General features: G+C 47.3%; 3 protein-coding genes across 11 annotated transcripts in view; 2 read left to right on the top strand and 1 right to left on the bottom strand.

Annotated features, from left to right (window-relative positions):
- Positions 1 to 17,148, top strand: part of NFAT5 (nuclear factor of activated T cells 5) — a 75,744-nt gene extending 58,596 nt beyond the window's left edge. For 4 of the 6 annotated variants that reach the window (XM_037408701.1, XM_037408704.1, XM_037408705.1 and 1 more), the window contains 6 exons: positions 58 to 190; positions 739 to 816; positions 4,271 to 4,419; positions 4,928 to 7,367; positions 8,564 to 8,810; positions 9,745 to 17,148. In XM_037408701.1, the coding sequence (XP_037264598.1) occupies positions 58 to 190; positions 739 to 816; positions 4,271 to 4,419; positions 4,928 to 7,367; positions 8,564 to 8,802 (3,039 nt within the window). In that variant the 3' untranslated portion in view covers positions 8,803 to 8,810; positions 9,745 to 17,148. The remainder of the gene's footprint in view (positions 1 to 57; positions 191 to 738; positions 817 to 4,270; positions 4,420 to 4,927; positions 7,368 to 8,563; positions 8,811 to 9,744) is intronic. The other 2 variants (XM_037408702.1, XM_037408703.1) reach the window with 2 other exon arrangements.
- A 1,036-nt stretch (positions 17,149 to 18,184) lies between these two features.
- Positions 18,185 to 20,989, bottom strand: NOB1 (NIN1 (RPN12) binding protein 1 homolog). 2 transcript variants are annotated; one of them, XM_037409462.1, is made up of 9 exons: positions 20,843 to 20,989; positions 20,644 to 20,776; positions 20,412 to 20,545; positions 20,265 to 20,336; positions 20,024 to 20,158; positions 19,710 to 19,931; positions 19,262 to 19,359; positions 18,984 to 19,128; positions 18,185 to 18,765 (listed from the first exon to the last, which is right to left on the bottom strand). In XM_037409462.1, exons 1-9 carry the CDS (start codon positions 20,918 to 20,920, stop codon positions 18,496 to 18,498), a joined length of 1,287 nt encoding a protein of 428 aa, XP_037265359.1. In that variant the 5' UTR covers positions 20,921 to 20,989; the 3' UTR covers positions 18,185 to 18,495. The 2 variants fall into 2 exon arrangements, with proteins under 2 accessions (XP_037265359.1, XP_037265358.1); XM_037409461.1 differs by having other exon boundaries at positions 20,024 to 20,161; positions 20,843 to 20,988.
- Positions 20,990 to 21,022: 33 nt separating this feature from the next.
- Positions 21,023 to 24,809, top strand: part of WWP2 (WW domain containing E3 ubiquitin protein ligase 2) — a 43,444-nt gene continuing 39,657 nt past the window's right edge. The window contains exons 1-3 of one of the 3 annotated variants that reach the window (XM_037409457.1): positions 21,993 to 23,515; positions 23,663 to 23,914; positions 24,258 to 24,341. In XM_037409457.1, the coding sequence (XP_037265354.1) occupies positions 24,272 to 24,341 (70 nt within the window). In that variant the 5' untranslated portion in view covers positions 21,993 to 23,515; positions 23,663 to 23,914; positions 24,258 to 24,271. Of the gene's footprint in view, positions 21,077 to 21,992; positions 23,516 to 23,662; positions 23,915 to 24,257; positions 24,342 to 24,809 lie in introns of those variants that run through there. The other 2 variants (XM_037409456.1, XM_037409458.1) reach the window with 2 other exon arrangements.

Genomic DNA, 24,809 nt, shown 5'->3' with positions numbered 1-24,809 from the left:
ATAGTGATGAAATACAGTTTCTAATGTCTTATTTTCAAAATTATTTTTGCATTGCAGAACCACCTTATTGTGAAGGTGCCACCATATCATGACCAGCAAATAACCTCAGCTGTTTCTGTGGGAATATATGTGGTTACCAATGCTGGAAGATCACATGATGTGCAACCATTTACGTACACTCCAGATACATGTATGTAAAACTGAGAACTGGAAGAAGGAATGGGCAGTTTTACCTGCTAAGCATCTCATTTCTGATTTCGTAGTGTTTAGTCCATACAACAGAACTGTTAAGTAATGTGGATCTTTTCAAACGCCTCTTGCTGGTGAGGTTTGCTCTGTTAGGTAATAAAATCTAGAGGCTTTGCTTTTCTCGTTTATGTGGCAAGTATCTCAAATTTCAGCTGCATGGAGACAGGTGTTCTTACAAAGTAGCATCCATTTCTAGTATAAGGCTCAAAATGAACCGAGCACGAAAAAAGTATACATATTGCATACAGTGCACCAAATGCAAACAAAAGATAGCACCAAGCTTTATCCTAAGGAGAGTTGAAGTTTGACAATATCATGTCTTTTTGTTTGTTTATTTATTGATTTACAATACACACTGCAAAGTTTGTGTGGTTTTCAGAGGACCTTTATTTCTTTAAGATATAAGTAACTGTTTTGGTTTGCTTTGGTTTTTTTTGCTTGTTTGTTGTTTTAACATAAGGAAGTTCTCAATGTGTTTTGTCTCAACAGCTGGTACTCTGAATGTTAATGTGAAGAAGGAAATCTCCAGCCCAGCCCAACATTGTTCTTTTGAAGAGGCTATAAAAGGTACTAAATTGATTCTTATCATTGTTATTAATAATTTAACCATAAATTCTTGCCCAAATTTGGAGGAATGAATCAGACATCCTGTTGAAAATAAGTGTACTTGTGAAATCTGGCCATATTCTTACAGTGAGGTTTGTTTTCTGATTCTGAATATTTTACTTTATAACAGTATTCCTTTAAGTATATTGTAACATGAACAGTATAGAACAATAACTTTGCAAAAAATAATATTAAAAAGAAATAGTTTCATTTTTTGTGCTTCAGGCCCTGCAGTCTAATCTTCCTTTAATATGCTTGCAAGTGAAGAAGAAAAAAGAAAGAAGCCTAAGATGGTAGTTAGTACAAAGGATTTAGAAACTGTGTAGTCTTAATTTAAGAAAAAACACATGTAAAGGTGGTGGTGGGGAAGAACTGAGCACTGAAAAATACAAAGATGCCAACTTGGTATTTTTTGGAAGCTGTCCGGTGGTGTTGTAAGACTGCGTTCAGTGGGTCTAGTGAAGAACGCTAATTCTGGCAATTTTAACTTACTCCCTTCAGGGAGGGCTTCCCCCCCACCCCTGCCCGACCATTCTGTCCGTGCAAAGTTTGTCATTTTGTTCTAAGGGACCAAGTTTTGGGTTTGCTTGGTTTTTAAGTGTGAAGTGAATTGATCCTTCAAATATTGAAATAGAGGAAGGAAATGTTTCTTACTTGACTGTTAAAACTATGGTAGTGTGCAAAGGTTAGTGGAAATTTCCATAGCCTGCTCTGGTGAAAGCAGGTTGAAAGGTAAGCAAATGCACAGTGTGATCACAAGTTTGATAGGAATCCATAGCTCCAGGTTAAAATCATGAAGCTCATGTTTGAAGTTAATAGCTTGGTCTTGGCAGGGGATATATTTACAAGTTGACTTTCAGCTTGTTAGGGAGGATAATACAAGATACGATGAGTTTAAACCTGCAGAGAGTATTTGGGGGAGAAATATGCAAAAATATTTAGGGCAATGAAGAAGCTGATAAAAAGGCTGGTTAGGCTTCTAGTAGCGAGATTAAAAAGATGAGGAAAATAACTACTGTATCAGGGCAAGCCTGACATCCATCTAATCTAGTATGGAGGCTTAACCAAGGGAAGAGACCAACTGCTTCAGGAGAACATCTGCTGTTCATAAGAACACAGCGTGCTATTTCTGTTACTTCATGTCCTCCATTTAATTTATCACATTTAATGTGATAAATCTTAATTTACTTTCTTGTGTGGGTTTTCTGCTAGCCAGCTCTTTTTCTGACAATCATTCCTGTACCTCTTCTACTCTAGGTTGATCATGAACTAAAGTCAGACAATTTTGTCTGCTTTGTGTACTTTGTCTCTGGATATTTCCCAGCCTGTCCTTCCTCACAGTTCTGAATTGATAAAGACCAGGTGGGAATCCAGTGGGATGCTACTTCCTTGCTGTTTCCTTTCACTGGGAGCGAAATCCTAGAATTCACAGTTTCTTAAGTGGCATCATTTCCAGCAGTCCTGGCCAAATAGAAAGAACTGTTGTTGCTGGACACATGTACAGTTAGGCGTTTTGCTGCAGGGCCTTTCTCTTCCTATCACAGGCAATTTTAATCTTTGTCTCTGGTATCTCTGAATATTTATTAAAATAATTTCTATTAAAACACCTGTGTATGTAAAAAAGCCAAAACGTGACTTCCCAAAGCCAGTACAGATTCTTAGCTCTAATGTTTTTAGAGTCCGCAGATTTGACAGACTTGAATGACAAGTTACATTTCAAGACAACAAATCTATAATTCTAAGCTGTTCTGTAAAACTTGAAGGAGATGGAGATACATGGACAACTATGTAGTTTGGGTCTTTGCCTTCCAACAATGAAGTAGCACTGGACCATTTTTTTAAGTGGTTAATGGTGGTTTCAGCTTCCAGTTCGCGAGTAAATGGAAAGAGGGGTGTGTATGTCTTGGTATTGGTGGTAACTATTCAGAAGTTCTCAACAAAGTGTATTACAAAAACATAGTACAAAATCAGGTGTTCCTCTGCGTTTGAAACTTCTTTTTCATTATTAATCTCCCTTCGTTTTTTCATTCTTTCAAGCAAATACATCACCGTGAATGAACGTAGCATTGCTAGTACCTAATCTGTATACCATTGGGGTTTTTTAAAATTGCTTAGATAATTTTTTTATTGTTTCTGATGAACACAACATGATTAAGCACATAGAAGAGAAAAGCTTATAAATAGTGACTACAGTATAGAAAAATATTAACTGGTGTCTTTAAATGTGCTGTATGACTAGCTGTCCTGAAGTCGGTGTATTTTAGAGTAGTTTCATTCAAATTGTGTTCCCTGCCAGCAGCACAGCCCAGCACATCAGGTCACGGGGCTTGTATTTCTGGAGCCACCCCAAACCTGTGAGTTAACAGGAGGGAAAGAGTTTATTTGGGTGTCAGTATATTGACAACTGTTGCCATACTGATGGCTGATAATTTATTGCTGAAGAGAGAAAATAACATTTCGGGAGAGAATCTTTGGTTTTACATAGAGTAAACACACGAGGACTGTAACTGAGGACGTGGCATACTCTTGATAGAAATTTGCAGAAAATTTACTGCCATGTTATTGTAAGATCTAAATTTGTTTAAAGCCTGGAGATCTGTTGCTTTATGTTGACGATTAATTCTTTAATTTACTTATAAGTACTTACGGAACTATGTTTTTTACCGGCTTTGCCATGGATTTGTTTTAAGCTCAATTTCAGCAGTATTTGAAATCAAGGCAGTATGATTCATTTACAGCAAAGATCTCAGTTTATGTAATATTTTTTGTGTGGATCGGGAAAAATTAAAACTAAAAAGATCTAATTAATTTTAAGAAGCCAGCTTTCTACATTAAAAAAGATAGACAATATAGGTTCTGCAAAGGCAGAATAACAACTTGCTCTTGCTACAGAGCTGACATGCAGATTTATCAAGTTTTTGCTTGATTAGTCCTTTAGCAGAACAAAAGTAGAGTCTAAATGCTTTGAGCATTCTGTTCATATGGTTATCTGAAAGCAGACATTTTTCAAAATTAAATAGAGAAGTTGTACACTTAAAGTGCAGTAAAGTTTAAAACCTGATAATTTGTGGACAGATGTCTTAAGCTGTTAGTTTGTAGTTCAGGCGGTTGGTGGATGGCTGTCCTGGTCTAGAAAGATACGAAATGGAAGGAAATCAAAATACAGCATTGCTGTTAGTCTTAAAAATAACTGTTGAAAGTTTCAGGTTTTCTAGGATTATCTGTAGTATTCCAAGTATTTGAAGTATTCAAATGTTTGCAATGATCCCTCTGCGTATTGGTGTCTTAGATGAGGATGAGAGCTCTTATGGTGGAACTGAAAAGTGAAACGGGAAGCAGGCACCACCAGAAACCCACTCTTTGCCTAGTGAATGTTAACGCTCCGTTGCCCTTCTTTTTTTATTTGTGATGGCAGCAGCGAAGGCCACTGGTTGTAACCTGGAGAAGGTGAACATTCTTCCTAGTGCCTTGATAACTCCACTCATGCCAAGCAGTATGATTAAGAGTGAAGATGTGGCTCCAATGGAAGTAAGTGCAGAAAAAAGATCTCCCCCTGTCTTCAAGGTAAGTTTGATAGTGATCTGAAGACAGTAGCTTTAATAGTCTTAGTTACATCTACCCATTAGCCCACATTCTAACAGTTGCAAGAGTAACACACAGGAACAGTGTCATGTCTGAGATCCGTCGGGGTATAACGTGACAACAGAGCATGATTAAAATAACAGACGATTTCCTTTGAATGCTGGAACAAGATGTTACTTTCAAACAGAGTGATTGATTGGTTAGTGGTACTATGATGAATTGTTCTTTGTCCTGTGACACAGAACTAGTAAGTTACTGTAGGAATTTTATTGTAATCACTTCCTAGCATCACTTTTGTTAAATTGTACCGTAGCCCCTTCCTTGAAAAGTAGCATTTCCACTGCTAGCCATTTGCTTATATGTTTGGTTATGTGTGGAGAGATACATCAGATCTTCTGTCTGATCTTTCTTGAACATAGTGGATTGGTGGAAATTTTATAAGCATAACCTGAGTAAGCTTACAGATTGCTTAATGTGTTGCACTTTCCAGGCTTCAAGTGTGGTTGGACCAACTCAACAAACATTGGAAAACAGTATGTCTGGCATATCAACTTCTGCTTCCCATTTACCTTCTGAAAATGAAAACCAGCAACAAATGCAGCAGAAGGTGTATAATCCAGAGACATTAACTACTATCCAAACGCAGGACATTTCCCAGCCTGGTAGCTTTTCAGCAGTCTCTGCTCCGGGTCAGCTGCAGAACAGTGATGCATTATTGCAGCAAGCTGCACAGTTCCAAACAAGAGATTCCCAAACCAGGGAAGTCTTGCAATCAGATGGCACAGTAGTCACTTTGTCACAATTAACTGATGCATCACAACAACAACAGTCTACACTCTCAGAACCAGCACAGGCATTGCAGCAACAGATTTCATCCAGTATTTTCTCATCAGCAAGTGGCGTGAGTCAGCTGCAGAACACTATACAGCAACTGCAAGCTGGAAATTATCCAACAAACACTGCCACTGGCAGCAACAGAAATGTTGACTTGGTGCAACAGGTATTGGAAGCTCAACAGCAGTTATCTTCTGTTCTGTTTTCTGGTTCAGACAACAGTGAGGATGTTCAAGATCAGCTAAATGCAGATATCTTTCAGCAAGTTAGCCAGATACAAAATAGTGTAAATCCCGGGATATTTTCCTCATCAGACACAGCTGTCCATTCCAGAGCAGAGAACCTTTTGCCTGGACGAGCTGAAAATGTTCACTCACAGCCTGAAAATGCATTGTCCAATCAACAGCAGCAACAACAGCAGCAGCAGCAGCAGCAGGCGATGGAGACTTCTGCGGCAATGGTGATAGGAATCCAACAAAACATTTGCCAAGCTGCAACGCAAATGCAGTCTGATTTGTTCTCTTCAACAACTTCAGGGAACGGAGCCCTCCAACAGTCACCTGTTTACCAGCAGGCTTCTCACATAATGAGTGGGTTATCCACAAGTGAAGACATGCAAATGCAGTGCGAATTATTCTCTTCATCTCCTGGTGTTTCTGGAAGTGAAACTACTCCTACTGCTCAGCAGCAGGTCTCCAACAACGGACCTGCTATGTTTCAGGCATCAAATTCTGCGGATGGAGAAGAAGCTTCAGGACAGAGTAAACAGATGCAGAGCAATGTGTTTCAGACGATGGTTCAAATGCAGCATAGTGGGGAAAGTCAATCTCAAGTTAATCTCTTTTCATCTACCAAAAGCATGATGACTGTTCAGGCAAGTGGAACTCAACAACAAGGAGGTGGTCTGTTCCAGCAAGGCGGAGAAATCATGTCGATTCAGTCGGGAAGCTTTATGCAGCAGTCTCCGCATTCACAAGCTCAGCTTTTTCACTCTCAGAATCCTATTGGCGATACTCAGAATATATCACAGGAAACACAAGGCTCTATTTTTCACAGTCCAAATTCCATTGTCCACAACCAGACTAGTACTAACTCCTCAGACCAACTGCAGCCTCCAATGTTCCACTCACAGAACGCCATGGGTGTATTACAGAGCTCGTCAGTTCCTCAAGACCAGCAGTCTGCCAACATGTTCCTTTCCCAAAGTTCAATGAGCAACCCTGCAACTCAGGAAGAACAGATGTCCTTCTTTACAAGCCCAAATTCCATTTCTCCTCTTCAGACAGCAACAAACACTGAACAGCAGACTTCTTTCCAGCAGCAGACACAGATATCTCATATCCAGAGTTCTATGCTTCCCCAAGAACAGCCCCAGGCTCAGCCTGCTCAGCAAGGTTTGTTTCAGCCTCAAGTGTCATTAGGCTCCATCCAGTCCAGTTCAATTCCTCAGAACCAACAAGGAGCTATCTTCCAGCCTCAGCATTCAATAGTTGCTATTCAGAGTAGTCCTCCGTCTCAAGAACAGCAGCAGCAACAACAGCAGAACATGATGTTCAGTAATCAAAATGCCATGAGTACAATTGCTTCTCAAAAGCAGAACATGATTTTCAATCCGAATCAAAACCCAGTTACCAATCAGGAGCAACAAGGCCAGTCCATTTTTCATCCACAGACTAACATGGCATCAATGAACCAGGAGCAGCAGCCCATGCAGTTCCAGAGTCAGACTACAGTGTCTTCTCTTCAGAATCCTGGATCCAACCAGGCGGAAGCACAGCAGCCAGCCATCTTCCATAACTCACCCCAGATTCAGTTGGTCCAAGGATCGCCAAGTTCTCAAGAGCAACAAGTCACCCTCTTCATCTCTTCAGCTTCCATGTCTGCCTTGCAGAACAGTATGAGCCAGCAAGAGCTGCAGCAGTCTCCTATGTACTCTTCTCAAAACAGCATGGCAGGAATGCAAGGAACTGCTTCTCCTCCACAGCAACAAGCTTCTTTGTTTCACAACACAGGAGGAGGTGCTATCAACCAGCTGCAGAATTCTCCTGCTTCATCTCAGCAAACATCGGGAATATTCCTTTTTGGCATTCAAAACAGTAAGTGATAAGTGCCTGATTCTGAGTTTAGAATTTCGAAGAGCTATTAATTGGAGTCCACAAGACAATTGATTGTTCAAGTCTAAGATATTACAAAAACTAAATATATATCTAGAATAAATGATGTAGCACTACAGTGGAGAATATACATATTCATCGTGTTGCTCTGAATATTGATTTTGCATGAGTACACTTAGCTAAAATACCTGTTAGTGGTCTTACACTTAGGATTGATGTGATAAAACCAGCTTAGAATTGTGTGTATATCTCTATAGAAATAAGTATATATATATGAAATAATATATAAGACATTATTAATAACACATACACAAATAACGTGTGAATACATGTGTGCACATGTTACAAATAACAGTTAGGCCCTCTTAGGACAGCTCTGCTAATCTTTGTCTTGCTGCATTTGGTTTCCACAATTTATGCAGTGGCTTTCTCCATGTGTTGTTGAAGAAAAGCAAAGATTTTCTGAAACTGCATAGTCCAGAAAAGCGTCTATTGATGAGTATTTGAACCCCCTTTAGTTTTATAAGCCTGCGCTTTTCCATATCTCATCTCTGAATTGAGCCTCTGTGGCAGTTCTTTGGGACATAGATCCTTTCCGCTGCCTGTCGTACCTGTGAAGCTCCAGAAGTAGCAGGTGCAGGTGATGATTGTGACAGCTTGTGAAAGCCGTGGACAGAAAGCCCTTAGTCTGTGGTTACACCTGAATGTGGGCTTTGCTGTATGAACTCTTTGGTCATCAGGCAATCCGCAGCCAGACCTTTCCGTGAAGCTGACGATAGTGCTAACAATAGGAGACGAGACTCGATTTGCAGGTTGTAGAAGGAGCTAGCGGACACCTTGGCTGAACTGAAAAAGATACATCTCTCTATTAAGAAAGGATGGGCATATTCAACACTTCCCTTATGCTGTGCATTTTGCTTTACTTCCAGCTAAGCGTTGTCCTTTGGGGTGTTAGTAGCATTTGGTTTTACTGCAGAGTCCGTGTATTCAATATGTATGCCTTGAGCCTCTGCTTATACCCTGAGGCAGTGGTGAGCAACAGTGGTCTTGTGAACAAAAGCACATGTAACTTTCTACAGGTTATAGTCAGTATGGATGTATGTGAAGGCGCTGGCTAATTCACTGCGTGTATTAAGCTAATCTAAGTGATCCTTTGTTCTTCCCTTGCTGTCTAACAGACTGTGGCCAGCTGCTAACTTCTGGACCAGCTACGTTGCCGGATGAGTTGATGGCTATAAGTCAGCCAGGTCAGCCACAGAGCGAAGGACAAGCAGCAGTGCCAGCGCTTCTCTCCCAGCAGATATCGGAGACTTCTCCGCTACCTTCGGCTATGGCAACCAATCAGAATATTGAGAAAATAGATGATCTGCTTGTGTCATTGCAAAATCAGGGGAACAATATGGCTGGCTCATTTTAATTAATCAAGTAAGTAATGCATTTGAGTTTCTGGGTTCTTCCCTGCTACACATACTTTTGCTCAGTGAGTCTTCATTCTGGAGTGTATTACCGTGCTTTAAGAGGTCAGCTGAAATGTCAGTAATGCTGAATTAAGAACATAATACCAGTGGAGAGAATGAAGGGTTATTAAAAACAGTCATCAGAATTTGTATGAAATGGTTGAGGCTGGGTCTTGTTCAGTTGTGGTATGTTTTGTCATCTGTTGTTACAGTCTAGTACTTTATTAGGAAGGAGAGTAGATCACTGACAGCTCAGCAGATAAAACAGTTGCAAAATATGACTGTAGTTAAAAACTTAAGGCTTATTGAGTAAATAACACGTCAAGTGTCTACTGTTCTGAAGTTGCCCCCTGGGTTACAATAATGTAATGTGAAAACAAGTTTTGGTAGAATATGGCAGCTGTTGAGAGTACGCCACATGCCGAGTCTTTGCTAAAAATGAGCTGACACGATCAGCTGTTACTAGGAAACATTCTGCTTTTAGAAGGTGCCTTTTTCAGAGAGGTGGAAGAGGCTTTGACTACAAATGAGTACCCAAGAACCAGGACGATTCTGGGATCTAGTATTGTCCGCAGTCTGTATCTTGGCTCTAGTTAACTGTGTTGCTGTCCTAAATCCCTCATAAGTTTCATTTCAGTGATACGCTCCATTTTCTAACCTAAACTGTTTTGTATATGAAATTACGAACTTTAAAAAACAAACCAACCAAACCAAACAGCAAAAAACCCCAGGAGCATGGAAGGAGAGTAAACCTGCTTTATGGAGGAGAGTGCGTGCTGATACTAAGTGGCTTCATGTCTCCTTGTGAAGAGCACTTCCAAGATGAGGGAACTACACAGAAGTAAGAGGATGACTTCTGTTTGTTCTGCCTAACTTTTTTGGTTGCTTGTTTTTTCCTGCAGATATTCTGTGAAGAAAAAAGTGATGATTTCCCAGATCCTCTCAGACCTTCCAACTCTGGATTAGGCTGTGCGGAACTGATTGCTTCTGTCAAAAAGTGGCCCTCTTCTCTAAAGAGCACACACGTGGCCAGTTGCAGTGTCTAGCACCTAAGGCTATGACCATAGTACTTGGGATCTGTAGTGCCAATAATGCTGAGAAGCTATGCTTTGTTTTGCTGGGGCATGGGATTGTACTGTTACCAGATTCCTAAAGCTCATTGACAGTGGGGTGCTCTCCGAATTTAAAGCATATCTGGTCAGTTATTATTGTTAGAAGGTAATACATGTTACCACGTTTACTTTTTTCCCTCCTCTTCCTTCTTCACATCCACTCTTTTGACTAGAAAAGCTTGCGAAGCAGAAACATCAAATGCCTGTGACATGAGCCATGACTCATAGCTGTCAGTATGTGAAGGGATCGCATGTTTTACGGTTGAGTAGGAGAGCTAATACTGCAATTTTTTAATTGCAGTAGGTGGCAATGAAAAATATTGGTAACTGTTGTAAACAAACAGAGAATTGCTTGCTGCTGTAGATAGCCAGAGGTGGGTGCTGCCCATCTGAGAATGTGATTAACGGTTTTCCATGTCTCGTACGTCTAAGTGTACATAGAGCAAGGGTTTAGTGGCTCTAACAAAATGAAGACATGAAGGGGAACTTTCAATTAAATTTTGCTCTTAAAATCTTATCCTCAAAAATACCTTCAACTTGAAAAGAACATTCTGTCTGGCTGAGGAAAGAATTCCTCTGTGTCCCTCACTCTGACTGTATGGATAGAACTCTGTAAAGCAGCATTAGCCGTTCTCAAACCAGCCTTCTCCCTTTCATTCTTTTCATGGTTTTCCTTCTTTCTCCCTCAGTTTCATGTTGCGTTTTTAAAGAAAGACATAAATATCCTACTGGCTTTAAAGATCAGAGGCAGCTTTTAGGAATCCGTGGCATTCAATTGCTTAGTCAGTAGAAGCTTTGACAAATAATCAAGGATTAAGGAAAGAGGAAGAATTTCTCTGCCACCTTCTAAATGCAGGAATCCCCCTTAACCAGTCATTTTCTAGCTGTTAACTGATGTAAATCTTCAGCTTGACTTTACTCCAAGTAGGGGGCAAATTACGTAATTTGTAAGCATTCTTGAAAAATTCACTTCATGCTGAGCCATTGCATCTTTGTAGCATATTGAGCTCATTGCAGTTTTGAAGTGATTATTTTATTCCTCCAACGATCCTCCAAGTATAGTTTCTAGATTGTCATGTTTCAATTAAAAAAAAAAAAAAAAAGATGATGTTACAGAATGTAAAACCAACCCACTCCAGACCATGCAGTTGTATTGTGAGGCATGTGAATTTTTTTGGGTGCTCCAACTATCTGGACAGTTTTGTGATATCTCACTACAGCCTCATTCAGATGTTTGTTTCTTCTCCTTCTGCACGTAGAAAGCTGTTGCTGCAGTTAGAGCCAAACAGCTGTCACGTATGGCTATTATGCCTTGGTAGAGTGTAGTTGGTATCATGTCATTTTTCATTTTTGTTATTTTAAATAACAAAGAATAATCTGTAAATGGATTTTAAGTTACTCTAGTCTGTTTACTGTGTGTTTTTCCCTTAACTTGTGTGCTTAGTTGAGCCGTGTAGAGTTTTTGTTTGTTTTAATGGATTTCCCGTTTGTCAGTCTGTCATAACGTTCACTTTCTCTTTCTGTCTCTCTTCTCTCTCTCTCATTGAGAGGCATTGAATTACGTTTTCAGTAGTAAGCTTCTTGCCGATATGAAGGGAACTTTTCAGAAAGAGACCTGCTCTGGGTCATTTAATTTTGAATACAGTTTTCAATCGTTCAAGTTTTGGATGGTTTATATCTAATGTGTGTTTCATTTTTTTGGAAAGCTATATTTTGTATTTAGGAAATGGTATACTATTTTGCTATTTGTACTGAGTGAGTACATTGGCATAAATATAAAAATTTATATATATACATATATATAAAATATTCTTTTTGCCACACATTTTTGTGGTAAATTTGTGAGTTTGTCTGATGTTCTACCACAACGTGGCGTCTGATAACAGTGGGGTGGGGTGGGGTTTGTTATGTCTTTATTGAGTATTTAAGTACTTTTTGCAACATAAATAACTTGTTCATCTCTCGCCATTCCATCAGGCAATTTATTGTTCCAGCTGGCTATGAGAAGCTTCACTGTGTGTTTCAATGTGTCTGTCACTCAGCAATACGATCTAGGAAGGAAACCTGTAGGCATTTAGGCGTATCTTAAATAATGGGGTTTCATTCAGAATGAGCCATTCAGCTTTTATCCACTATCATTGTCTATTTAATATTTTATTATTAGCGCCTCTGTGTTTTAACTCTTAATTTATGATTATGCTAAAATGTTTAAAATTTTAATCATGATTAAAAAAAACTTTCCCTGCTTCATAATGTCCAGAGCTGCTTTAACCCTGAACCATACTTTTCTTTCTATGATTTTTTTTTTTTATTCCCCTCCCTGCTAAGATGAAATATTAACAAAATCTTGTTACGGTTATGACATGAAAACGGCAATCTCGCAGCATTGACTAAATGCTGTAGGAAGCTAGGTAGAAAACTTGAGAATTATGGACCGAAACAACTTCCAGATGGTCTTGGAAGTCGATAGCCAGTTATTTGAAAATGAACTGGTGGGTTTTGCAGGATTGCAGTCCCAGAACAAGCTGCTGGGTGTCATCTGGGGCCTTCATACACAGAAGAAGTAATAGGAATGATAAATTCGCTTGTGTGCTGCTTCAATTCGTTCAGTTGTTCCAAAGGGGTGTATCCTTATGTTCAAGTGCTGTCGGTCAGTGCCAAGTCACCAGGGACCAATTCTCCATTTCACAAGATGGGTGTCCAAAGAGAACTTCATACCAAGACTGCTACAGCTCCAGGGGAAGGGTATGTTTGAATTGTGTGCGTATTTTAGGTCACTTGTGAAGAGAAGAGGAAAAAAAAAAAAAAAAAAAAGATATAAAAAAAAAAAAGGGCTGTGCTATCACATTTTTCACTTCTGGATAACACCTTTCTTTTCTTGTGTTAAATTTATCTTGTTCATTTTAGGTCAATGTTTAAATGTACAACACTTTGAACATGTGATTTGGTTACAAAAAGTATTTGTCTTATGAATGAAGAGGTTGCTCAGCGGTTGATTAGTGCTTGAACTGCTGCTTGCAGACAGCTGTTATGGAGGATAAAGAGAGGTTTGATAAGCCAATAAAGAGCTTAAAGACAGGCTGTGGGATTTCATGGCAGAAAAACCCTGGAACAGTGTGAGCCACATCTGTATTTAGAGTCCTGAACATGTACTTTTGTAATTTGAACAGTTGATACTGATAATTGGAGCTTACTCTGCTGCTTTTTTTGTTTGTTTGTTTGTTTAATCCCTGTGTTCACTCCTCTGCGCGCTCACGCTGGCGTGCCTGTTAGCTGCGAACAGACAGTGCTTGTTTGCAGAGGCAGTGGCATCGTGTCCGGTCCATTTGGGTTGAGAAAGTTAGATGATACTGAGATGTTAGTCTCTATAAAGGTAAAGCTCCTGATGTTATTGTAAAGGGGAAGTTACTATCACATCCACAAAGCAGTGATTAAGTGTAGAAGACAGGTGAAAAAAAACTGTAGAGCTGCGTTGCTGGGATGGGTTTTCTGTATCCTGTTTTTTCTGCTGCTTGAGCTTGCTCTTTAAAGAATCATTAAATCTAAACCTCGGTGTTAAATGTGGGCTATACTCTTCAGCTGTTTGTGCCTCTAAAGCGCCCGTGGCCTGCTGCCTGCACAGCGCCGGCGGTGCATGGTGCTTTACAGAACGGCCAGTTGCTGGCACAGGTTCAAATTGAGGGAGACGTACCTGCTAGTCACCAGGCGCGAGGCTGCGTGCATTCTCTTCTCTGCTCATACACTGTGTGTATATATATATATATAAAAATATGAATAACACGTAATACACAGTTATTAGCTAAACATCTCCTCTGGCAGGAAGTTACTGGTGCTTCGTGCTTAATTAGCAAGTCCACGTTTTGTTATTAATTGCCTCTTCACTGTCTGATCTTTCAGCAGTTACTCAAGCCAAATGCTTTGCTATTACTTTAACATAAAAATAGTTCGAGAAATAATTTCAGGGTTGCTGTTTTAAAGTGGATGTTTAATCACCAATCATTTTATTATAATTACTTTTAATTACTGACAGGGTGGTTTCTTCCTGTCTAGTTTTAAGACAGAATAAAGCATGGGGAGTTAAGCATTTGTAACTTTGGCAGGTTTTTTAACTGAAAATACTAGGAGTATGGGCAGCTGTATCAGTGGACATTCCCCCAATTTAGAGAAGTTGAACTTTTTTTTTAAAAAAAGCTTTTAATGTTATTTTGGTTTAGGATATAGTTCTAAAAAGAAAAACTTTTCTGAATAGATTTCTACTACTATTATCTTTCCAGAGTCGTCAGAAAAAATACCAAGCGAGTCAGAAGCTTGCATTTGTCTTAAAACATAGTGTAAATCACCATTTGAGTAGCAGGAAATAATGATTTATTAAAAAGGCAAAGTCAAACTGTTGTTACTAGACTAAAAAAACCTACACGTAGTTTCCCTCAAGGGTACGTATGTGTGTGCGCAGGCATGCATGTGCACGTGCATGAGAAGTTGGAAAAGAGTTGTACTGTCAGGTTTGGAATCTCGTGCCTTTGCGTGGCAGACGGTTGGGTTACTTTTTCAGGGTGGTTATGGGGAAGAGTGTGAGGGGTTACGGACAATTATCTTGAGAGAGAGAAGCAAGAACGAGGAGAATGAATTGCTTTGCATGCTCTTGTGCAAAAAGTTGTAGGTGGGAGATGAGAAGAAATACTGATCGCTGGTGGCTTCTCATTACTGCAAAATTTATTTTCAAGGAATAGGTGTTTTTTGTGTCCCAGTAGGACTGGTGGCAGCTCTGTTATTTTAGAATCTAAAAGGAAACTAGTACTCAGATGCTTTGTTTGTTTGTTTTTTTTTAATTTGGAGTAGTCTTTTGGGATAGATTGTGAGCACTTTGTGTTCATATTCAGACCAATTATGCCAGCTGCATAGGACAGCAGTTGCTGGAGCATATGAACAGGCGTGTCTGTGCCCGCTGCAGGCTGGGAATCGACTGTAGAGGGTCACTGCGGGAAATGTTGTTTAGATACAAGATAAAATGCAGCAGCAGGGAAACTCCTGTAAAAGCATACTTGTAAAATTCTCTAGTTGACTACGGGACTCTGAGGGGTTAAACAGGAGGAGAGGCTTTTCCTTCATTATAATCTGTATAGGTATGTAAATAGGCAATGCCTGTATATTCTAGGATTATATATATGTATATAGAGGAATCATATATTTAATATATATAAATAATTAGTAGACACATGCATAGAATACTGTTATATTTACATTTTTATAAACCTGAAATAATACTACTTTTCCTTAGTATGAGGTTATTTACCAAGGTTTTTGTAGTAACTCATTAATAGTTGTATAAATACCTTTCAGTACTGTACATGTGGGTCTGTTGGTAAGTTTGCTCCAGAACTTGCCTCCGCTTGTGAACGTAACTCATATCCATGGGTTGAAAACGGCTCTACACTTTTCTATTTTTATATGTTTTTATTAATAATTGCAGATGTGGTGTTAGCAAAACAGTAGAACTGGTAGCCCTGCTGAGAGCCTGCCCACCGGCTGGGCTCAGGAAGCGCACCGGCAGCAGCACCGGCTTTCTGCGTCCGCGTGCTCCCCAGCCAGCTCTCCTCAAGTGACTCCTGACTTGGGGACCTTTTCCATTCTCAGTCTCCCAACACCTTGTGCAGGTAGGGAATGGTGGTGGCTGCGTTGCTCTGGCAGAGTTGGGCTGACACCCACAGCTCTCTCCCGGTGGGGGTTCTTAGTTGTTGCATAGGAAAGGATCCCGGCTGCTGCTCAGCTGGGTTGCACTTGGATTGGAAAGGTGAAGCTTAATCTGTCATTCCTGTTCTCTTTATTCTCATAAAGGCAGGCATATTTAATTTTTTTTTTTTTAACCAACATTTTACTGCAACAGTCAATATTTAGAAAACTCCTTGAAAGCTGGCAAAAGCTCTTCTTGGTTTCTAGCAATGAGGAACCCTGCCGCAACTCGTACTGATTTCTCACAGATGTTGTAAGAAACTAAGCGCTCTGAAAGAAATCCAGATTGTAAAATCAATAGCATGGATTTTGCCTGCTGTGACTCTTCATGCCAAATCAGGTGTGTTCCACTGCAGTTTGACGTGAGGTTGATCGAGGAACGTTATTGTCCTGATACAGGCTTTATCAAAGCACCTCTGCCAAACTGAAAGCCAATGTCCTTATTTCTCCTCCTTGAGCTGTCGGCTTGCAGGTCTGATCTCTGCTGCTCCCAGAGACCTGTAACTTTTGCTACAGTTCATGAAATTGCCTTGTAACATTCAAGTGTAATGGGGCGAGGGGGAGGAATCCAAGGATTTCCCTGTTTGCTGTGGGACACTCACCGACACTCTCTGCAAGTGCTCAGTTCAGGCTCCAAACCCCTTGCCACCCAGCAGCAGCCTGCTGGAAGATGCTCCAGTTGTGTGCATTTGCTCCAGGATTCAGACTGGCGAAGAGTCTTGTGTTCAGATCACACAAACAGCCTTCACTTCTTTTTTCAGGCCCTGGAACCACCCCTCTGTGAGCCAGGGAAGGTCTGGCCAGTGTCCCTCAGCGGGGGTGTCCCATGAAGAGCGTGGCTCTGCTGGGGGGCAGGGTAAGGGCGCTTGGGGGGGAAGCTCCCTTTTGAAAGGAGAGAGAGAGAGTGGCACCTCTGGGTGTTGCAGAACTGGGAACACATTCCAGTATCCTGCTTTGTAGACCACAGTATTCCTGAAACTTTTTTTTTTTTAATTCTGGACACTATTTGAAATGAGGTGATATTTCCATCTGAGCTCATCATTAATGAGTAAGCTCCAAAAAACCTTCAGAGCAGAGCTTTCTACCTCTGTTACTAGCTGCATCTTTCAGTGGCTTACCCGCCTTTCTGCCATGTGTTCCTGGCGTGCACTGGTCGACCGCTGAGCTGCCTCTTCCACTGTCCTGCAATGTGAAAGTAGCACCAGATATTCCTTTGTGCATTTCTGTGTATATGGCTTTCGTAGTTGGGATTTTCAAAGCACTGATACCGGGTGTTTTCAGTTTGTTCTATGAGGGGATATTTTATTTGCATCTATGTTTTTAGCTATCCTGTGATAACTTGTTGAATATTAAAAAATAAAAATATTTTGCTTCTATTGGGACATTTGTATTACTCGCACTATATTTCTGTAAACAGCTGCAGTCAAGAATAAAACAATGAAAGTTTTCATTTTGCAGTGTAAAGTCTTGTTGTGTTTTTTTCAAGGGCATCTTGGAAGTGCCATTCTTCAGCATGGAGTCAACCTGTCTGGGGCCAGGAAATGCTGGGAAGGCAGGAGCCCATGCCAAGTTCTGCCTGTGGCGGTGTGTCCTGCTGCAGCTGGTGCGTTAAGAAAAGGCACTGTGTTGTGCCTATGCTTTTAAAATACTGCAATGTTTCTTTTTGACTTTGTGGCATGAAGTCTAAAGTAACCTTTGTGGCGCACTACCCAAACCCCAGCCTGAAAATTATAGAGCATTCAAGGAAATAGTTTTCATTGTCAGCCTGCAGCAGGATTTTGTCTCCGAGGGAGCTGGGGAGATGCAGAGGTCTCCCCCAGGGTGGTCTGGGGGCTGCGCTGCCTCAGGGAGGTGATGCCAAAGTCCTAAGCCAAGATGAATGGGAGTTTCTGCTTCGCTAGAATGTGTGGGTGTGAGTGTGTGTGTGTGTGTGCATGTGTGCACGCATTAGCACAGTCCCCCTTTATCTGCATCTTTAGTGTATTTATGCTAACGTGCTAAAAATGATGTGGGGTTGCTGAGGCTCGGGTGTGTGTCCCCCTTCTTGCAGACCTGCTCCAGGGATGGTGACCTCTGGCAGTCAGTGCCTGTAATTTTGAAAAACTACAGCAGGCGTAAGAATCTGCAGCTGCCCCAGGAGCTGGACAGAATGCTTTATTGTGGAAGTTTTAACTGGATTTATCCAAAAGGCTTTCCTCTGCACCCACTGCCCTGGGCAGCACCCACTGCCACAGTCAGATGTGGCTGTCCTGCAGCGGGGCAAATGCAACCTCCTGCCACTGGCTTCTGCCCCTCTGGAGCTGCCAGCCCTGCTGCAAGCATTCATTATCCACCCATCTCATCAGTGTCACTGTGGTGCCACGGGACAAAAGAAAAATCCTGAGAAACCCTCCCTCCTCCCCAGTCTCCTCTTCTCGAGGCTCAGAGAAAGAGAGAAAGGCACAGGCCAGCCCATGAGCCTGGCACAAGCAGCTGCACAAATGAGACAGAACCACGGTGCTGCCGGGTTTTGTGTTTATTAGCAATGCTGGCATTGCCAGGGGCCAAGGAGGGATGCTGCTACCACGGCCTGCTTCCCCCCGGCTCTGGCAGGCACCTCCAAACCCAACAACTCCCACCCCAGTCACTGCTGCTCTTCAGGCACCAGAGAAGCATGGCAGGAAAGGCCCCGGCCCCTGCCCAGGGCGGCCGTTCTCAGAAGGGCGTTGGGAGAGCCCTTGCCCCACCGGAGCTACTAGGCAGCAACACGCAAAGCACGGGCGGCTGGTCCTTCCCCTGCAGCACAAGCTGTGGTGGGCCCTGACCAGCCCTTCACCTCCTCTTCACAAACTTCTTTGTCACAGCGTTGGGGTTGAGGCGCCTCCTGCCAGCACCCAGGGCTGCGTCCCGGATTTGCAGATTGGCTGCGCGGCTGTAGACGTCGTTTTCCACAAAGGGTGAGACACCGGCGATGTAGTCGGGGTCAAAGACATTGGTTTTCTGCCTGGCCTTGCGGGACAGCCGCTGCTGTGGGAAGGGCTGGTCTTCCACCAGGTGAGGGTTGTTGGCGTGCTTCCCTCCTCGCGGGGCTGGCAGTGGGTACTGCCAAGAGAAAAGCAGTCATTAAACTCTTGCTCCAAGGGACTTCAAGGTGACTGCAGGCCTCTAGCAAACAGAGGAAACTAAGCCCAAAAGCCCTGGAGCCAAGGGGAACATCTGGAGGACAATCATGGCTTTGCTTTGATTTCCACCTGCCGGCCACAGGCCAGGCTTGCTTGTCCCAGCAGCAGCTGCCCTGTGCGTGATGTACAGCTACTCACCCTGAGCCCCCGGGGGTTCAGCACCTTGGGGTTGCGAGAGAAATGCATGTGGAGGCTCCCGTCATCGCTGACGCTCACTGCCACCTTCTTCAGGGTCTTGTTACCGCAGTGGGCACAGAAAACCTTGGTCATGTCTGAAGTGGTCCTGCAAGACAGGGACAAAAGGGGTTTACCGCTCCCTGGGCCACAGAATACAGGCTTAGCCCATGAGCGGGATCATCCAGCAAGCACCACGTGGCCGTGCCATGGGCAGTGCCGCTCTGTGCGCACACACTCACTTGAAGCAGCCATGGCAGCGGAGGATGTAGCTCCTGGCCTGGCGGATCAGCATGCCGTTCACTGCCAGCACGTGGAGGCCCATCTGCAGCAGCACATTCTGTAACAAGGAGGGAGAAACCACGATACCATGAGCTGGGACCAGCCGGGAGTTTTAACCAGGGTCTGCCAGCCCAGGCAGCAGGAGAGGCTGATGGAAGCGACACCAATGGGCTTTGCAGAGGTCTCTGCAATGGAGAGAACTGACTAGTTTTAGGATAAAAGGAGCTGTCACAACGCTCCTGTCACCCTGTCCAGGGAATGGGGCAATGTGCTTCTCCATCCCCGTGTGCTGGTTTAACGAGCCCAGAGGTTTGAGCAATCTGAGACTCTGCCCTCAGCCCACCCTGCTGGCCCCTCGTGCTCTGGAGCCTGGATCGGGTCCTGTGCTGGGCAGCCACCAGCACTCACCTGCATGGCAAAATCAGTGGTGACGCAGCCGACCTGGATACCGACGGGAGCAGTGTCACAGTGCCCCGTGTCCTGCTGGACCTGCTTGAGATTGCTAGGTGTTATCCAACCCTCATTGTCGCTCTCCTCCTCGTTGTCCTCCTCTTCATCAGCACTGGCCCCATTGTCAGAGCTCTGGTGCTCCTCAGTGGGCTCTGGGCTAACGGAGATGGCTTGAGCTTTCTGCGGTGGAGGAGACAGTCAGCTACGGCACCCGCAGCCGAAGAGGCTGGCCAGAAACCAGGGCAGTGAGGAGAGGAGGCTCCGGGTCTCACCAGCAGCTCCTGCAGCTCCTCCTCGATGCTGGGCAGGGGGGCTCGCCAGTAGAGGAAGGAGCTGAACTCATCGCACTCAGGTGGGACCACGCTCCTCTCGGGGCTGGGACAACGCTGACCCTTCCCCAGGCGCTTGTGCTGGGGACACACACAGGGTGTCCCTCGGCCATGGCTGCTCGTGGGCTCTGCGAGGCCGCATGCCAATGCCTTACCGTGGGAGCGCTGCGGCCCCGTCCCTTACCTTGGCGGGCAGGTGGAAGCCGGCGAGGTGCAGGGGGGCCTCGGGGTGCCGCGGGGTGGAGCTCAGCCGCACCTGGGGGAGCAGCGCAGGGGGTCGGCGGGGCCCCATACCGGGGGGGCGGCGGGGCGCGGCGGTAGGGGGCCCTACCTTGTCCTGGGGCTCCCAGCGCAGGCAGCCGGGGCCGTCGGTCTCGGCCTGCAGCTGGCAGGTGAGAGCAAGCACCTGCAGGTCGGCAGCCGACAGGCTGGGGTAGTCGCCGGTCTTCTTGGAGAACTCGGTCACTGCGGGGCGGGCAGAGGGGCGCCGTGGGGCCGGGCTGGGGGGGGGCCCGGGCGGCGGGGAGCCGGGCCGGGGCGGGGGGGCTGGTGCCGGTACTCACCGAGGCGCAGGAGGTCGGGCCGCGGGCGGCGGAGGCGCAGCTCGCAGGGCAGCGCGGCGAGGCGGCGGCGGGTCGGCCTGTCACGGATCTCGGCCAGCACCTCGGGCACGGTGTACAGGTGCTGCGCGATGTCCTGCAGGCAGCGCCGTCAGACCGGCCCGGTGCCCCCGGCCCCCCCCGGCCCCCCGTACCCCGGTACCTGCAGTGGGGCGGCGCTCAGGAAGGCGCCGGTGTCGGCCACGACGTGCGCCACGCGCGCCATGGCGGCCCGTCCCATGGCCCCCCCCCGGCCCCCGTAGTGGCCGCGCTGCCCGCTGGGAGCCGGGGTCCGGGCGGGGCACGCCGGGAGCTTCCGCGCGGCGTGGTCAGGTGACCGGCGCGTGTCACATGACGGCGGGTGCTGGAGCCGGAAGCGGGAGCGGAGCGGGCGCCGGTAACTCGGGCGGCGGGACGGGGCGGGGGCTGTCCAGGACGGCTCGGACCCACTCCTCAGGCGCTTCCCGCTGGGCGGGCAGGACCCGCCGGGGTGCCCCGGGGGCTGCTCAGCCGCGGGCTCTGCCCGCGCCGGGGCGGTACCGGCTTGGCCCGGTGAGGCCCGGGGCCGGCGCGGGGGTCTGCCCCGGCCGCTGCCATCTCTCCTCCGCACCGCCCGCCGCAGCGCTTTGCCTCCTCTCGCTCCTCGCGGCGGCCCTCTCTGCCCGGCCCGGTTCTTTGCCGGGCGAACCGGCAGCCGGCTCCAGCTGTGGGGCAGGACCCGGCCCGGTCCCGTGGGGGTGCCCGGTTGCCGGGCCGCTGTCCCGGCCGTGGCGCGGCCCCGCGGGTGAGCCTGGTGTTCGCGGGGAGGTGGCAGGGCTGCCCGCTTCCCCGGCGGCGAGGCCGGGCCGTCGGCAGCGGGAGCGGGGAGGGCAGGCCGCCGGCGGGGCAGGCCCGGGGCCGCGCTAGGGCCAGGCCAGCCCGGGAGAGGGCGAGGGCGGGCACAGGCCGGTGGGGAGGGGAGCGGCGCCCACCGCAGAGGGGTTTCCCGGTAGCTGAGGGGTGGTTAACTTGGCCGGGGACATTAAAACAGGCGATAGCGACATGTAGAATCAGGGAAAAAGAAAAGCGGAAAAAGAGTCAAGGTTTAAGAGCAGGAAGGAGAGAGGCTGCCCAGACGGGACGGCTGTGTCACCTCACGGGCAGGTGCGCTGAGGAAAGCACCGGCCGGGCGGCCCCAGGGCCCTCTGGTGCCACAGGGTGCCCAGGCGGCTCTGGGGGCACGGGGCAGGCACGTGGGGCCCAGCAGGAGTGGGGGAGAGCGGCAGGGCTGCGAGGGGACGCATGTGCAGCGTAGGGGCCGGGAAGGGGAAATGCCTTGGTGACAGACAGCGCTCGGTGGTTAGCGCACCCCAGGTCACCTGGGACAGTGGGCAGAGGGCGTCAGGGCCGGTGAGGCTGGCAGCACCGGGGGGTGGTTGGAGCAGAGGCAAAGAAGCGCCGGTGGCTGCGAGGGAGGAGCAGGGTCCAGAGTCCCCGCTGCAGGGGAGCGAGCCTTGGGTCCTGCTGTAGTAACTGCGCGGCGCAAGTCGCCAGTGTTAGTGTGACAACAGCCCTAAGGACGGGCGCGCTAGTCGGTCCAGCCTGGGGCTGGGCACAGGCTGGTGCAGGGGTGCCTCGCAGCTGGCTGTTCTCTGCGGGCCACCTTAATGGCACTAGTGAAATGAGCGGTGGTGCGGAGCTGGGGAGTCATAACAAACACAAGGAATAACAATATCCTAAGGGAAGGTTGGGGTGATCTGTGGGCCAGGATAATTGGACTAGGAGTAGGTGTAGTAATAGTAAGTGCAATTAGGCTCGTGAAAGATCTCCCTCTCTAAGTCGGCTGCCCCACTAACAAGGGGGCAGAGATCACCACGTGTTAGCGAGCCTCCAGCCACTGTCTGACAGAGCCAAAACAGCAGCAAGGCTGGTACCAAGTGAGGCTTTCCAGGCAGAGAGGGGTTTGTACAAGGCACCAGCCAGGCCTCGGCTGAGTGTGGGGCACTGGACAGGTTTGCCAGGTTGTGCGGGGGGTGTGTGTGTGTGTGAGGTCACACGGAGATGGAGAGCAGAGGCCTTGATTCACAAGAGGGCATTTAAACAGAAACCTGGCTTTGCAGTGGAGCTTGGTAAGGTCTAATGAGAATGTGGGGAGAGGGGCAGGGAAGACAGACTCCTGCACAAGGAGGGAGGTGGCAGAGGCTGGAACAGCTGGAGGTCTCATCTCCCCTTTTCATACTTCCCTCCCGCTCATCAGGATGGTGAGAGGCTGGCAGGCACTCTGGTCTAGGGCCAGGCAGGAGGGGTGCTCTTGGCTTTGGTGGCTTGGGAGGGGAATCACATATGACCCTGTCTGAGCCCTTGCTGCCCTGGGCAACAGTATTGAGGCTCCTCTTTGCTCCTGTGCAGAGGTGGGCAACAAATGTTCCTTATCTGCCATGCTGTGTCAGGGGCTTGCGCATGCAGGGACCCTCTGGTCTGTGACCTTGACGGTCCACAGGCGCCTGTGCTCTGCACATCATCTCCAGCTCCTCTGCCTGGGAAGTGCAGAGAGGAGGACTGCTGCCCGCAGGCTTAGGAGGATGGTGTGAGTCAATAGCTGACTCTGTGGTCCCAGACCAAGCACCTCGTGCTTCTGCGTGATACGTGACCTCATACTTCTATTTTGTGGTCAGTCGTTTTAGCAGAGGTGCCCAATCACATATTCCATGAGCATCCCTGAGTGTTACAGCTTGTGTCCTTCCTGCCTGCTCCCTGTCCCTGCTGGGTGACTCCAGGGAAAAGCTGCAGCAGAAGGGGCAGGGGGAAGCGCTGTGCCTGCGGTGACAGTGACGTGGTGCCGGAGAGCGAGAAAGTGGTGAGCACTTGGGGAAGTGGAGGTCTGGGCTCGCAGCCTGCTCTGCAGTATGATCCTTCTGTATGTTCAGAGCAGCTGTGGTCTTTGTCCCTTCCACAGTGTGTTAGGATAGATGAGACCAATTTTTCTGTGGGGTTTTGTTGCCAGGAGGAGACCCAGGCTGCCCTCGAGGGATGCGGCTGCTTCCCTGTACTGTGACCAGACCTTCCTCTACTCTGCGGTTGTCACTGTCTCATCCTTTCCGAGGGACCCCTTGTGCTGTGGCCACGCAGGCTGCTCCTGAGCCAGTGTTGCTGCTCAGCGGCACAGAGCAGGGTGTGAGGCTGTGTATCTGCTGAAGGGTTTGGAGGGTGCTCTGTCCTCACGCCGGCTGTGACTGGCAGTCATCTTTGGGTCAGGGTAAGCTGCAGCTGCCTAAGTAGGGTGCCCAGAGGGCTGAGTGTTGCCCAGCTCGGCTCAGATATCTTCAGGCCATGGTGGCACCACTGAAGGGAGATTCTTCTCCCTAGGACGCAGCGTTTCTGTTGCCTGTGGTGTAAGGCTGGTTTACCAGGAGTGAGAGGGAACCTGTGTTTACTGGGCATGTGCATATCAGTGGCCAAGTCTCCCTGCTGTGTGGGTCACTTGCAGTGGCAGCCAGGCTGTGTTTGGGCCCAGAGAGGCTGGACCCCCCCAGTGCAGCCCCAGCTTCCTGCACAGGATGGGATCGGTGCTGAGGTGTCTCCTGTCTCTCTGCTTCCAGCTAGGGGTGATGCCATGGCCGCTGCGAGCTCCAGCAGGGCCAGGGCTGGGCCACCCTGCGAGAAGTCCCAGCTCTCTGTGAAAGGTGGGTCCCACTGCCTCGCTGGAGGTGGGGCTGGGGGTCCCGCGGTGGGGAGTCTGGATTTTGGGTGCGTCTGGTCCAGGTATGCTGCCTGCGCCCCAGGCTGGGAGATCTCGTGGGGAGCAAGGGCTGGGGCTGGCCAGCACTGCCCCGCGTTCCACGGGTGCCCAGGGAAGCTGGGCAGCCATCGGCTGGGCTCTGCCGCTTCCTCTCCCCGCTGCTGGTGGGACGTGGCTCTGTGGCCCGGCCAGGGCCGCGTTGGTGTTCCCGTGGCCGCGAGATGGCTCCCAACGCCTGGAGCTGCGTCCCTTGGAGCTCCGTCCCGGTCTCTGCCCCGCAGCCCCTGCGCAGGGCACTGCTGGCCTGGGGGGTCCCTCTGCCCAGCGGCTCTGGCAGAACCTCTTTGCCCCCAGCTTGCTCACCAACCCTGGGGTAGGTAGGGCCTTGTCTGCGGGGAGCGTGACACTCCTG

This window comes from Falco rusticolus, chromosome 15 (assembly GCF_015220075.1).
Source record: "Falco rusticolus isolate bFalRus1 chromosome 15, bFalRus1.pri, whole genome shotgun sequence".
Taxonomy (NCBI): Eukaryota; Metazoa; Chordata; class Aves; order Falconiformes; family Falconidae; genus Falco; species Falco rusticolus.
This window is presented reverse-complemented; position numbering and strand designations above follow the sequence as displayed.